This window comes from Hordeum vulgare, chromosome 1H, assembly GCF_904849725.1.
Source record: "Hordeum vulgare subsp. vulgare chromosome 1H, MorexV3_pseudomolecules_assembly, whole genome shotgun sequence".
Taxonomy (NCBI): Eukaryota; Viridiplantae; Streptophyta; class Magnoliopsida; order Poales; family Poaceae; genus Hordeum; species Hordeum vulgare.
Genome location: NC_058518.1, coordinates 245,005,118 through 245,018,219, shown reverse-complemented (window position 1 = coordinate 245,018,219; position 13,102 = coordinate 245,005,118). Strand labels below are relative to the sequence as shown.

The window sequence follows — 13,102 nt, the reverse complement described above, 5'->3', positions numbered from 1 at the left end:
ATTGGTTTCATCCAGATAGATCATATTCTCCTCTGGTGCACCAAAGAGACTCCTATAATATTCTGAAATATATACCTTTAGATTTTCATGTCCTATTATAGTTCCCTCTTCTTGCTCTAACTGAGTAATAATCTTCTTTCGATGTTTGCCATTCGCAATCATGTGAAAGAACTTAGTATTATCATCCCCATGAACCACGTTCATCACCTTAGCTCTTAGTGCCCATTTCATCTCCTCTTCTCTCAATAATTTTTGCAATCTAATCTCAACATCTGTTTTGATATTCGTATCAATAGAATTTAGTTGCGCTGACTCAGCTTTGACGTCAAGTTCATCAATCAGCTTCGTTAGTCTTTCTTTTTCTTTCTTATAAATACCACTTTGATTTTTCGCCCATCCTCTAAGAACTCAGCGCAAATTTCTGATCTTGTTTTGCCAAATTTCGACATTGGTGGATCCACCTAAGTATGTACCCCATTCCCTTGTAATTAGGTCCATGAACCCTTCTCTTTCAAACCAGCTTAGTTCAAACGAGAATACATTCTTGTTGCCCCTATGATTGGCCTCCCCTGAGTCAACTAAAAGAGGAGTATGATCTAAGATTGCCCTCTGTAATGCTTGTACCGTGGCAAATGGGTATTTTTGTTCCCACTCAACACTAGTAAGAACCCGATCCAACTTTTCATATGTTGGTATCGGTAAAGAATTTGCCCAAGTGTATTGTCTACCAGAGAGATGAATCTCCCTTAGATTTAGACTCTCAATAACCATATTAAACATTGATGACCATCGTGTATCGAAGTTATCGTTATTTTTTTCATCCTGTCTACGAATGATATTAAAATCTCCCCCCACCATAATTGGTAACGTTTCATCTCCACAGATTCTCACTAGATCTGCAAGAAAATCAGGCTTGAACTCCAATTGCGCCGCCCCATAGACAGCAACTAGAGCCCACTTAAAACCATCAACTTTCGACCTTACACGAAATTTGACGGCGAACTCACCATAAACCACACTCATCACTTCTAGTGTTTCGCATTTAACCCCAAGTAAGATCCCACCTGATCTTCCCCTTGGTGGTAAATAATGCCAATCAAAATCAACCCCTCCTGATAAACTATTTAAAAATTGGGTTGTGAAATTATCCCTCCCAGTTTCTTGTAAAGCCATGAAATCCAGTTTATATTGTATCGATGCTTCTGTAAGGAACCTTTTTTTAGCCAAGTCCGCGAGACCTCTGCTATTCCAAAAAATCCCTTTCATATTTCATCATGAAATTTTTTCTTTTGTTTAACAAACAGTTGCCTTCATGTATGTTTGAAATTTGACAAACCCGACCTTATGGAACATCATTCTGCGTACTTACTGCCAGTGCACATAAGAACTAATGTTAAGAAATTCGGAGAGCACAGAAAACCCTTCACTTCGGCCAAGCTAAAGATAGTTTTTCAATAAAAAAAGAGGCAAGTCATTCTGCACAAAGTAAGATGAATAGTTCAATTTTAAGCTGTTCAACTAAGACCAAAAATGATGCATAATGCCCTAAGTTATGAATCAGCATCAGCACATAGTTAGCATTCAGAATTTCAGATTACCAGATATCAACTGCAAATCTATCTATTGCATACAGTGTATATGTATTTCTACCAATGATTGAAGAGTATAGGAAAATGTTAAACTTCTAAGCTTCAATTTGATGCCAATCCAGACTCAAGAGGAAGATCAAGAGGAGCTGTACCTAATGTTCTATCTGCTGCACCAGCAGGAAAAGGTCTTATTCTTATTTGCTTTCATCAATTACAGTTTCACCATTCTCATCCCCGGCATGAGCTGGAAATTTTGATACCGCAGTCTCTTCCTCCTGCTTACCCTGAGGGAACTAGAGCGGGAGAAATCTGCATAATGCTTACCGTTGGCAAATATAAGAAAAACAAAAATTGGGCTTCAGCTTAAGTACCTTTTGTATATCTGTATCAGGGATATCTGATGTGAGAGGAAAACTCATGTGATGCATCTTATGATGTATTGAAAGGAAAAACTGTTTATGTAAGAAAAAATAAAATATTTTTTTGAGCTTCAGCTTAAGTACCTTTCGTATATCTCTATATCAGAGATATCTGTTGTGACAGGAAAACTCATGTGATGCATCTCATGATGTATTGACAAGAAAAGTTGTTTAAGGGACCCCCCTCCCTTTCATTAATAAGAGAGTACTCTACTTTACAAGCAGTTAGGAAGGACATACAAACTGCTAATCTCTACTCTCTACACACTCAATATGGCAGCCGGCCTATGCCTTGCTGTCCTAGAAAAAAAATAACAGAACTCCTGTTGCCGAGTCACTCCTACACCAAAAGTACTATACAACGTTTCTTGTATCATTCACAAGTGCGGCTTCATTTTGGAGGCTAGCTTCTGGATCTTTTTGACACTATCCTTGTCCAGAGCCGGCAAGATCCTTTTTTTAGCATTTCCCTGGAATTTAAGATATGTAGGAAATGCAAATCAGTGGTGTTCCATGTTGAGATAAAAAAACTTATGGCATACAGCATTCTTCTTAGAAGTGGGCCTGACCGTGTAGGCTTTCTTAAGATTTCTCCATTTATCCTAAACATTGAACAAAAAAAAAAGATTGGTATCAGTTGTGGACCTAGGATAAAGAATTAAGGAGAGATAGGTGACAATACAATTATATGTTCATAACATAGAACACATGTACCAAACACTCCCTCCGTCCCAAAATAACTGTCTCAAGCTTAGTACAACTTTGTACTAGAATTAGTACAAAGTTGAGACACTTATTTTGGGACGGAAGGAGTATAATTTTGTATCTTTCCCGGCGAAAAAATTATAGATGCATAGAAGATTAACCATAAAAGTATAAAATACAATAAATTAAAATGTTGTCACAAGCAAAGAAAACACCTAATAATATAATTTATTTAGGGTGCAATATACACCAATTTATCATACCTTAAGATGCATTGCTGTTCGAACTGACGTTGAAAAGTTTTCATTTTTCAACTTAGTCCAATTTCCAACCCCAGATATATATAGAACATCCACTAGTTTTTTCATCTCTTCATATGTCCAGTGGTCATTATTTTTTCTGTGCCCATATTTCTAGTAAAAATAACAACATGTTATGAGCATTTTTCCATTGATGCATGGCTGATACTAAATCTGAGCTCAAAGGGTGCACAATATAAAGCACTGAATATACATAAAGAACTCATATTACACATACAAATTTGTTGAATTTCTACCTGATAATAAACATAATTCTTACCCCTAAATGGTTTGGCAGAAGCAAAGTTTTTTCCGTGTTTAATGACCATATTGCTCTCTTTCGTGTACTTCTCATGCGACTTCCGTGCCTCCAACCACTTTTTGGCAAGTAATCTGAAGCATATAAAAATTTCCAGTTCCATTTTATATATGAATAGCACTAGAACTTCTCTGTTGACGTATTTAATTACTTGAGACTATGGCAAGTGATATACTGTATATATATATCAACCGTTCATAATTCGTACCTAGCAGATCTACTATGAAGTTAGCGCAAGCCCCCTCCTCCGGCCGCGTGGCGGTGAGCGCAAGCCTCATGCTTCTTCGGTGAGAAGGCAGCGGGTGCCCTTTCCCTCCTTGCTTTCTCTTCTTGTCCTCCTCCCCTCCTCCACCGAGGGCCATGGTGGCAGGGGCCTCCTCTTTCTCGGACAGCACCATGGCTGGCGCAGGTATCCTCCTCCCCTTCATTTCCTTGGTTTCTGGTGACGCAGGCGCAAGTGTTTGTATCATGCCATGATCACTCGTTGGTGAATAAAGTTCACATTCAATCTGCCAAGATGAAACATATTTTCAGTACCATTTGTCACATTCATTTATTTAGCAAGTTATATACTTTTACATGTGTCAAAATCATGCCTCATGAGTAAAATTCGCCTCCTTTATATAAGTAGGACAGCGTGCACCTGCAAGAAAAGCTTCATACATTAGTTTCAGAATCGAAACCACAGATAAAACTGTTTGCTTGTGTAACGAAGTTTGGAATATACCGCAAGAATTGAGCATTGCACATCCAAACAATTTGTTCAGATCATGTTCATCCTGGGGTCCTTCGAAGACTGCTTGGAAGTCCATGGCGTCATAATCCACATATGCTGAGTAGACTTCGATCTCCTCCTGCCATCAGAACAACGAAATATGTGTTTATTTCGTGTGAGGATTTCGACGAGCCCGCTGCAAACTCTATATCCAAGTCAGATTTGATAAGATCTAAAGAACTTGGATCATGTATGAACTGTGCTAGTTCACTTATATTGCATTCAGTTAAACAGAAAGCTGATGAAACCAGGGAATTGGAATAATTAAGCTTCAGTACTTTGTATTGACCATTTTGGATGTGCTTAAACTATTCTGTCAGATAACTCATGAATTTTGAGTGAAAATAACGAATTTACATATAGGGATTTGTTTCGTGCGCTAGATGAATGACAAACTGTACAAGTGGATGCCAGTCAAACACGACGCTTGTTGAGTAAGACACATCGTTCCCCCGCAAAAAAGAAAAACAAGTTAAAAAAGAGAGAGTAATACATTGTTCTCATTTCCAAAAAAAAAAATGTTTTGCGCCGGGAGTACTTGAAACAAGAAAGCCAAAAGGCAAAGAAGAAGGAGCATAAACGTTAGGAAAAGAACAACAATCTTCCACGGGAATGGATTTCTTCAGAGGCGATAAAGAAAATGGAGGGAAGCAAAGATGGGGCTCACCTGGTTCGGCGAGGTCGAGCCCCCATCCAGAGGATCGGACAGCACGGGCGCCCAAATCTCACCGTCATCAGCCGGAAAGTTCCCCGTCCCCGACGACGCGCCCGTCTCAATTGCTGCTGCTGCCGCGCGCTGTCAAAGAAATGGAAAGCTTATGAATGCAAGAACTTCAGCCCTGTAATCTGACCTCCCTCTGCTTAAAAAAAACGCAGTGTTTCGTGCAGAGAGACGCACAAAAAAATCCGATCTTTTTCAACTCAGACCATGGATAAAGTAAAGCTTCCACTTATAGAAACATCGGGGAGATGTGGATGAGCTGGGCAGGGCGGGGACTGCAAGAACCGGCGTATCTTCTGGAGTGGCGAGAGGCGAGAGGGGGAGATACGGGGAGAGATGAGAGCCTTGTTTAGTGCTGGAGCTCACCATGACCCGGCCGTGGATAGGAGGAGGACGCGCGAAGGGAGGTAGACTAAGGCGAGAGCTTCCGGGGTGACAGTGCGCAACTAAAATCCGACCAGGCGAGAAAATTTGAAGGGGGGCTCTACTACGTGCGCACGGACATCAAACAACTTAAATGTTTTGAAAGTAGATGTAAGATCCGGTGTTCATGGACCTCAAATTAACTTAAATATTTTGGAAGTAGGTGTGACATCCGGCAATATTCTCATTGACCGGACGTCCCACCAAACTTTTCTTCTAAGCTTTATTGATATGACAAGTCATTTTTAAGAAAACATTTATATTCAGGATAAAAAAAAATCTCACACGCGTTTTGATCTGTTCATGTTCATGTTCTTTTAATCCAACGACTTGTAATTCTAATCCGTACAGAGTAAATCTCGCCCATCCAATCCAAACAACCCATCACATGTCATGTGCGAGCAAATATCACCGTCCAGCCCACACCCACTCTGTCCCGAATCCCTCGGACGAGTGAAACCCTGATCTCATTGAGCTTCATCACCACGACGACTACCTCCGCTGCCACCCTGCTCCTCATCAACAACTCCGCAACGGCTGCAACTACTCCACGTCGCCGATGAGGCCTCTCGTCCCCATCCTCGTCCCCGCATGCTCGGCTGAGCCGTCCTATCAACCTCGGTCACGTCGGCCCCATTCCCGGCCCTCACCAGATCCTACCCCGTCACGATTCCTCCTATCGTTATGGTACGCCGTTTTGGCTGGGCAAATAAGCTACTGTCGCATTCCACGCATATCCTCCCATCTATGCACTCAACTAAACTAGGACTTGAGTCATCTTATGTTTGATTCACTTGATTTGATTTGTGTTCTTTGTATTGTAAGGGCATATTTTTCCCTTAGTGGTTTTGATGATTGATGACAATCCTTTTGCGGATTAATAGTGTGCATTAAGCCTTTTAGAGAATTCTACATATGACACAAGACGATTATGACCCCTCGGTGGATTATAGTGAAGACGGTTATTTTTCTGCATTTCATTTTCGATGGAATTAAGTAGTAGGAGAACCGTAGTATTAAGAGGGGTCCGCATGAGAAAGGTTTGGGTGGAATCTGTTGGAAATATGCCATAGAGGCAATGATAAAATAGTTATTATTATATTTCCTGTTTTAAGATAATCGTTTATTATCCATGCTATAATTGTATTGAATGAAAACATAAATGCATGTGTGGATATATAGACAAAACAATGTCCCTAGTAAGCCTCTAATTGACTAGACAGTTGATCAAGGATGCTTGATGGTTAAGGTTTTCTAACCATATGCAAGTGTTGTCACTTGATGACTGGATCACATCATTGGGAGAATGATGTGATGGACAAGACTCAAACTATGAACGTAGCATGTGATCGTGTCATTTTGTTGCTATTGTTTTCTGCGTGTCAAGTATTCATTCCTAAGATCATGTAACTCACTGACACCGAAGGAATACCTTGTGTGTATCAAACGTCACAACGTTACTGGGTGACTATAAAGGTGCTCTACAGGTATCTCCGAAGGTGTCCGTTGAGTTAGCATGGATCAAGACTGGGATTTGTCACTCCGTGTGACGGAGAGGTATCTCGGGGCCCACTCGGTAATACAACATCACATATAAGCCTTGCAAAGAATGTGACTAAAGTGTTAGTCACGGGATCTTGTATTACGGAACGAGTAAACTGACTTGCCGGTAACGAGATTGAAATAGGTATAGGGATACCGACGATCAAATCTCGGGCAAGTAACATACCGAAGGACAAAGGGAATGTTATACGGGATTATATGAATGCTTGGCACAAAAGTTCAAACGATAAGATTTTCGTAGAATATGTAGGATCCAATATGGACATCCAGGTCCCGCTGTTGAATATTGACCGGGGAGTGTCTCAGTTCATGTCTACATAGTTCTCGAACCCGCAGGGTCTGCACACTTAAGGTTCGGTGACGTTTCGCTATAGTTGAGTTATAGGTGTTGGTGACCGAAGGTTTTTCAGAGTGCCGGATGAGATCACGAACATCACGAGGGTTTCCGAAATGGTCCGGAAACAAAGATTGATATATAGGATTGTTTCATTTGGCCTCCAGAAAGATTTCGGGCATTACCGGCAGTGTACCGGGAGTGACGAATGGGTTCCGGGTTTTTACCGGAAGGGGACCACCCACCCGGGAAAGAACCCAATAGCCCATGGGTGGCGCACCAGCCCTTGATGGGCTGGTGAGGCCAGCCCAATAGGGCTATGTCGGCTAGAAGAAAAATCAAAGGAAAAGAAAAAAAAGGGACGTGGGAAGGAAGGAGGGGACTCCTCCTTCCCCAAACCGAATTGGAGTTGGAGTCCCCTCCTCCTCCACTCGGCCGGCGCCCTAGGGGCTCCCTTGAGCCCCAAGGCTAGCCCCTCCCCTCCTCCTATATATACTAGAGGTTTTAGGGTTTTTGAGACACAACTTTGCCACGTGCAACCCAAACCTCTACTTCGTAGTTCTTCCTCTCGATCGGCTTTCTGCGGAGCTCGAGCGGAGCCTTGCAGGAATAGATCATCACCATCACCAGCGCACCGTCACGCTGCCGCAGAACTCATCTACTTCCCCGTCTCTCTTGCTGGATCAAGAAGGCGGAGATCGTCATCGAGCTGTACGTGTGCTGAACGCGGAGGTGCCGTCCGTTCAGTGCCAGATCGGGACGGATCGTGGGACGACGGTGATTTGAATCACGAAGCTGTTCCACTACATCAACCGCGTTTCTTAATGCTTCTCTCTTAGCGATCTACAAGGGTATGTGGATCTGATCTCCTTCTCGTAGATGAACATCACCATGATAGGTCTTCGTGTGCGTAGGAATTTTTTTGTTTCCCATGCAACGTTCCCCAACAGAATCAACACGTACACTTCCATTTGTACCCATGTTCCTTTCCTGCTTCAATGTTGCTATTCCAACCTTGTCTTTGCTCTGGTCCACAAGATGCCAAGAGGTAGTACCACGCTAGGCAGCGGAAGTACCGCTTACCTCGTAAGCGGTAGTACTGCACTGGGGTGGTGCTACTACTGCTCTCGGGCGGTAGTAGCTCTATCCAGTGTCACGCATTGTACCGCTTGCTTTGGGGTCTCGACTTTTCATGTCGGATTGAGCGGTTTTTAGTCGATAGTAGTGCACTGTAATACCGCTCCCAAGTGGTAGTACCGCCGGCTACTACCACACCCTTCTTTCTTGCGTAAGAACTTTCAACAAACTCGAAGCGGTAGTAGGGCGAGGTACTACCGCCCTCAAGCGGTAGTACTGCTCTCGCGGGTGGTAGTACCGCTTAGGCGGAACTACCTCTAATTCTACCTTCTCTCTGTGTTTAGGGAGTTGCTGCACAACAACCCAAGCGCTAGTACTACTTGGGTGATCGGTAGTACTGCTCCGGAGGCACTACCACCTCATGGCCTCGTGCCATTGCCCTATGTGGCCCGCTCTGCCGCCCAAGCGGTAATACCGCTTGTGTGCGGTCTTAGAGGGGATAACAGTTGGATTTGTTCCCCCACTATATAAATGGGTCTTTTTCTTCAAGAAGACCACCCCTTCCAACCCTAACCTTCATTTTTGCTCCAAGCTCCATTTTCGCCCGATCTCTCTCCCTAGCCAACAAAACTTGTTGATCTTCTAGATTTTGGTTGAGAGGGCCCCGATCTACACTTCCACCAAGAGAAATTTGATTTCTCCCACTAATCCCTTGCGAATATTCTTACTGTTAGGTGTTTGAGCACCCTAGATGTTTAGTTCACCTCGGAGCCACAATCCATTGTGGTGAAGCTCCGTGGTATCGTTTGGAGCCTACAATTAAGTTGTGGAGATTGTCCCAACCTTTTTTGTAAAGGTTAGGTAGTCGCCTTCAAAGGGCACCACTAGTGGAATCACAGGATCTCACATTGTGTGAGGGCGTGAGGAGAATACGGTGGCCCTAATGGCTTCTTGGGTAGCATTGTGCCTCCACACCGCTCAAACGAATACTTAAATCCCCTCAAAGGGAAGGAACTTCGATAACACATCCTCGTCTCCACCGGTTCCACTTGTGGTTATCTCTTACCTTCAATTTTTGCAAGCTTTACTTTTATTGCAGCTTCTCCTTGCTTGTATCTTTGTTGTCGTTAGCATCATATAGGTCGTTCACCTTGTTTCTTATCCAGACAACCTATTTGTTGCTAAACCTAATTTGTTAAAAGCTAAAACTTGGTAGTTGCCTATTCAATCCCCCCTAGTCAACCATATCGATCCTTTCAATTGGAATCAGAGCTACATCTCTTTTAAAGGCTTAACCGTCCTAAGAGTATGGTTGACGAAGTGAGGGACGAAGCGAAGGACTCCGTGGTCGGGTCCGAGACCGTGGTCACGCGCGATGATTTGAATGAGGCAATTGCGTCGCTCAAATCATCCATGGTGGATGAGGTCAACGACATGCTAAATAAATTCCGTGAGAATCTTAAACTCCCCATCGATCAGAAGGATTATAATCCTTTTTATTCTGAGATGGATGCCCGATAACCCACAAGTGTAGGGGATCGTTTGTAGCCTTTTTTGATAAGAGTGTCGAACCCAACGAGGAGCTAAGGTAGAATTAATATTCTCTCAAGTTCTATCGACCACCGATACAACTCTACGCACGCTAACGCTTACTTTACCTAGAACAAGTATAAAACTACTTTACGGGAAAGAAACTAGAAGTACATAGTAGGTGTAATATATAGTTTTACAAAGTAATAAAAAATTAAATAGAAGTTAGGGATGTTTAGATAAAGATTAATAAGTAAGTTGTTTAGTAGAAAGCCTTTTGTGTAACGCAAGAGAAAGATTGTCCATAGGCAATTGAATATAACATGATAAATGCTTATCATATGTAATGAGGGAGAAGCATACGCTAACACACTTTCTGTACTTGGATCATATGCACTTATGATTGAACTCTAGCAAGCATCCGCAACTACTAAAGATCGTTAGTTAAAACCCAACTATTGTATTAAACATCATTTCCTCTTTACTCCCATACACAAACAATCCCCTTACTCGGGTGTAATCTTTTGTCACTCTAGCCACCCACTCTAAGTGAATCATGAACATATTGAAAACCCTCCAGCGGATTTCCTCACGTGTGTGCAGCACAGAGGGCACCTTAGGACAACACCATATCAACATACAACTCATATCAATAAAATCATACCATAATTAACCCATAGGACAAATGAAATGTACTCAAACATCATAGGACAACCACACATCATTGGATAATAATATATAGCATTAAGAACCATGTTTAAGTAGATATTACAACGGGGATAAGAGGGTTTACACCACTGCATATAGGGGGGGGGAGTTGGTGGTGAGGGCGGCGAAGTTATTGGTGTAGATCACCGTCACGATGGTTGCCCTGGCGGCGCTCCGGCTCCACCGGGAGAGAGTGGGAGAGAGACCCCTTCCTCCTTATTCTTCCTTGTTCTCCCCTAGGTGGGCGGAGAGTTTCCCCTTCTTGCCCATGGCCGACATGGCTCCTGGAGGGTAGCAGCCCCTCCGAGATTTGATCTCTCTCTCTGTTTCTCTCCTGTTTTCGCTTCCGTTTTCTGGCCCTTCACCGTTTCTTAAATATCCGAAGATGTGTAAATCTGATTAGTCTGAAATTTTGAGGGGGTTTTATCGGAAAATTATCTTTTTTTGTTGTGAAAGTAGGGCCCCAACCGACTTAAGGGGGAGGCATGAGCTAACATGGCGTGGCCACCCCCCTGATCACTCCTGGTTGGCTCGTGCCTCCCTCGGGCATTGTGTTGCATTGATTCTTCTTCCCAATATTCACATATGTTCCAAAAAAATCTTTGTAAATTTTTATCGCATTTGAACTTCGTTTTATATGGAATTTCTATGAAACAAAAAATACACAAAAAACAGGAACTAACACTAGGCACTAGATAAGTAAGTTAGTCCGAAAAATAATATATAATGTTGCCAAAAGTATATGAAAGTAGTAGAATATTGACATGAAACAATAAAAAATTATAGATATGATGGAACGTATCACCATCCCCAAGCTTAATTCCTGGTCGTTCTTGAGTAGGTAAATGATAAAATGATAATTTTTGATGTGGAATGCTACCTAACATAATCTTGAACAAAAGTCTAATCATGGCATGAATATTAAGATACTAGTGATTCAAGGCAATAGTGTATCATTTGATATAAATACATCACTACTCAGGTTTACTAGCAAACACTCATGTCCTTTCAAAATAACAATGCTAAACAACGGTATACCTACAAAATCATATAGCCTCTAATGCTTAGACTTCCTAGCATAAAGTATAAATCATGAGCACCCCCGTGTCAAACTGTAACAACCCGAGACCGACGCTCCAGAAGATTCCCCTTTTATTCCGTTGTCGCCGTGTTATTATTTTGTTTGTCGCATTCATCATCGCATCATTCACATCATCCACATTGCATCGGCACTCCGTTGCCGCCAGTTTTCAAAAACTTGCATCCGTTCATAGTTGCCGGTTCTCTCCATTTTCGTCGTTAACGTTTCGAGACCAACCTCACACGCACATGACCATGGCATAGAGAAAATATTGTTTTTAAAGGTGTGTATAAAATATTGTCGGATTGGGTTGAAACTTGGCGTGCGGTCTTATATTAATGTAGGTAGGCCGCCTACCAAATTTCATCGCAATCGGAGTCCGTTTAATACCGAACGTTCGACAGTAGCGGTACCGTCGTCGGTTTATCGTTGACGTTTTTTCAGTTTCTAAAAATCTCGTTGTCGGGCTGCAAACCTCCCTCTCTTCTTAGCCCACCACCACTCTACACAGCCCAACTAGCCTACTTAACCCTACCCCGTGTCCGGAGCCGTCCGATTGCGATCGAACGGCTCGAATCGGGCTGAAATCCCCTAACCCTAGCCCCCATTCCTATTTAAACACCCCCTCCCTAATTTGGATAGCCAACCTCCCACCTCGAAACCCGTGCAAACCCTAGCTGCCGTAACCAGCTCCTCCACCCACCTCCAGCCGTCGGGGCCCGCCATGCCTGAAGGCGGCCCGCCCGGGCTCGAGCCGCCGCCAGCGCGAGACGCAGCTCCCTCCCCGAGCTCGAGCTCCTCTCGAGCCCCCGATATGCCCCTGTCCCGTGCCTGTCCGCGCTAGTCGCCGGAGTAGCTTGCCGAAGCAGATCAAGCCCCAGCCCGCCGGATCTCCTCATCCCTCTCTCCTTTCTTTGCTGCTGCTTGCTTTCCCTGACCTCTCTGCCCTCTTCTCTGCAGGACCCGACCGCTGCCCTAATGTGCCTCGCCGCTACCACCACCCCAGCCGGCCGGATCCGGCTAGATCCGGACCGGGGGAGCCCATTCCCGACTTCAGCCTACCTTGTCGGGACAATCGTGTATTGCCCGTTGACCTTGCTGCGCTGCCGCCTCCTGGTGCAGGAGGAGCACAAAGGACGAGCGCTAGCATTGCCGCTCCTGGGCCAGCTCGAGCCATCCCCAACACCCCGGTGAAGTCCACAAGCCCCGGCCAGCAGCTGCCGCAAGTGGCCTCGCCCCGGCGGACCCGTCTATTCCTCGCCCTGTGCACTGTATAGATGTTAAGCGACCGTGGATAGACCCAGCCCATTAGCTAGATTCAGCCTGCGATGTATTTTATTCTGCACCGAATTTATTTAAATTTCAAAAAAATGCATTATTTTAAAACGCCCGTAACTTTTAAACCGTGCGTCGGATCGAGATAAGTTAGATACGTAAACGTGTAGAATTTCGTGTATATTAATATTTTCCAACTTTCATGCATATTTAAAACATATTAACCGTGCTGTTTGCATTGGTTTGCTTGATGAAAGGATCGATGTGGTTGACTAGAGGGAGGG

At 43.6% G+C, this 13,102-nt stretch overlaps 1 protein-coding gene across 1 annotated transcript; it reads right to left on the bottom strand.

Annotated features, from left to right (window-relative positions):
• Positions 1-2,143: 2,143 nt before the first annotated feature.
• LOC123409164 lies at positions 2,144-5,325 on the bottom strand. The gene is made up of 9 exons (XM_045102133.1): positions 5,194-5,325; positions 4,774-4,902; positions 4,059-4,185; positions 3,928-3,974; positions 3,540-3,840; positions 3,293-3,405; positions 2,977-3,126; positions 2,578-2,610; positions 2,144-2,478 (listed from the first exon to the last, which is right to left on the bottom strand). Exons 1-9 carry the CDS (start codon positions 5,194-5,196, stop codon positions 2,386-2,388), a joined length of 996 nt encoding a protein of 331 aa, XP_044958068.1. The 5' UTR covers positions 5,197-5,325; the 3' UTR covers positions 2,144-2,385.
• Between the last annotated feature and the right edge of the window lie 7,777 nt (positions 5,326-13,102).

Excerpts from the sequence above, each read along its gene's own strand:
- LOC123409164 (XM_045102133.1), bottom strand. Across the intron at positions 3,975-4,058 it reads TGCAATGCTCAATTCTTGCG|GTGCACGCTGTCCTACTTAT; the intron begins GTATATTCCAAA and ends CTTTTCTTGCAG. Across the intron at positions 3,406-3,539 it reads CTTCATAGTAGATCTGCTAG|ATTACTTGCCAAAAAGTGGT; the intron begins GTACGAATTATG and ends TATATGCTTCAG.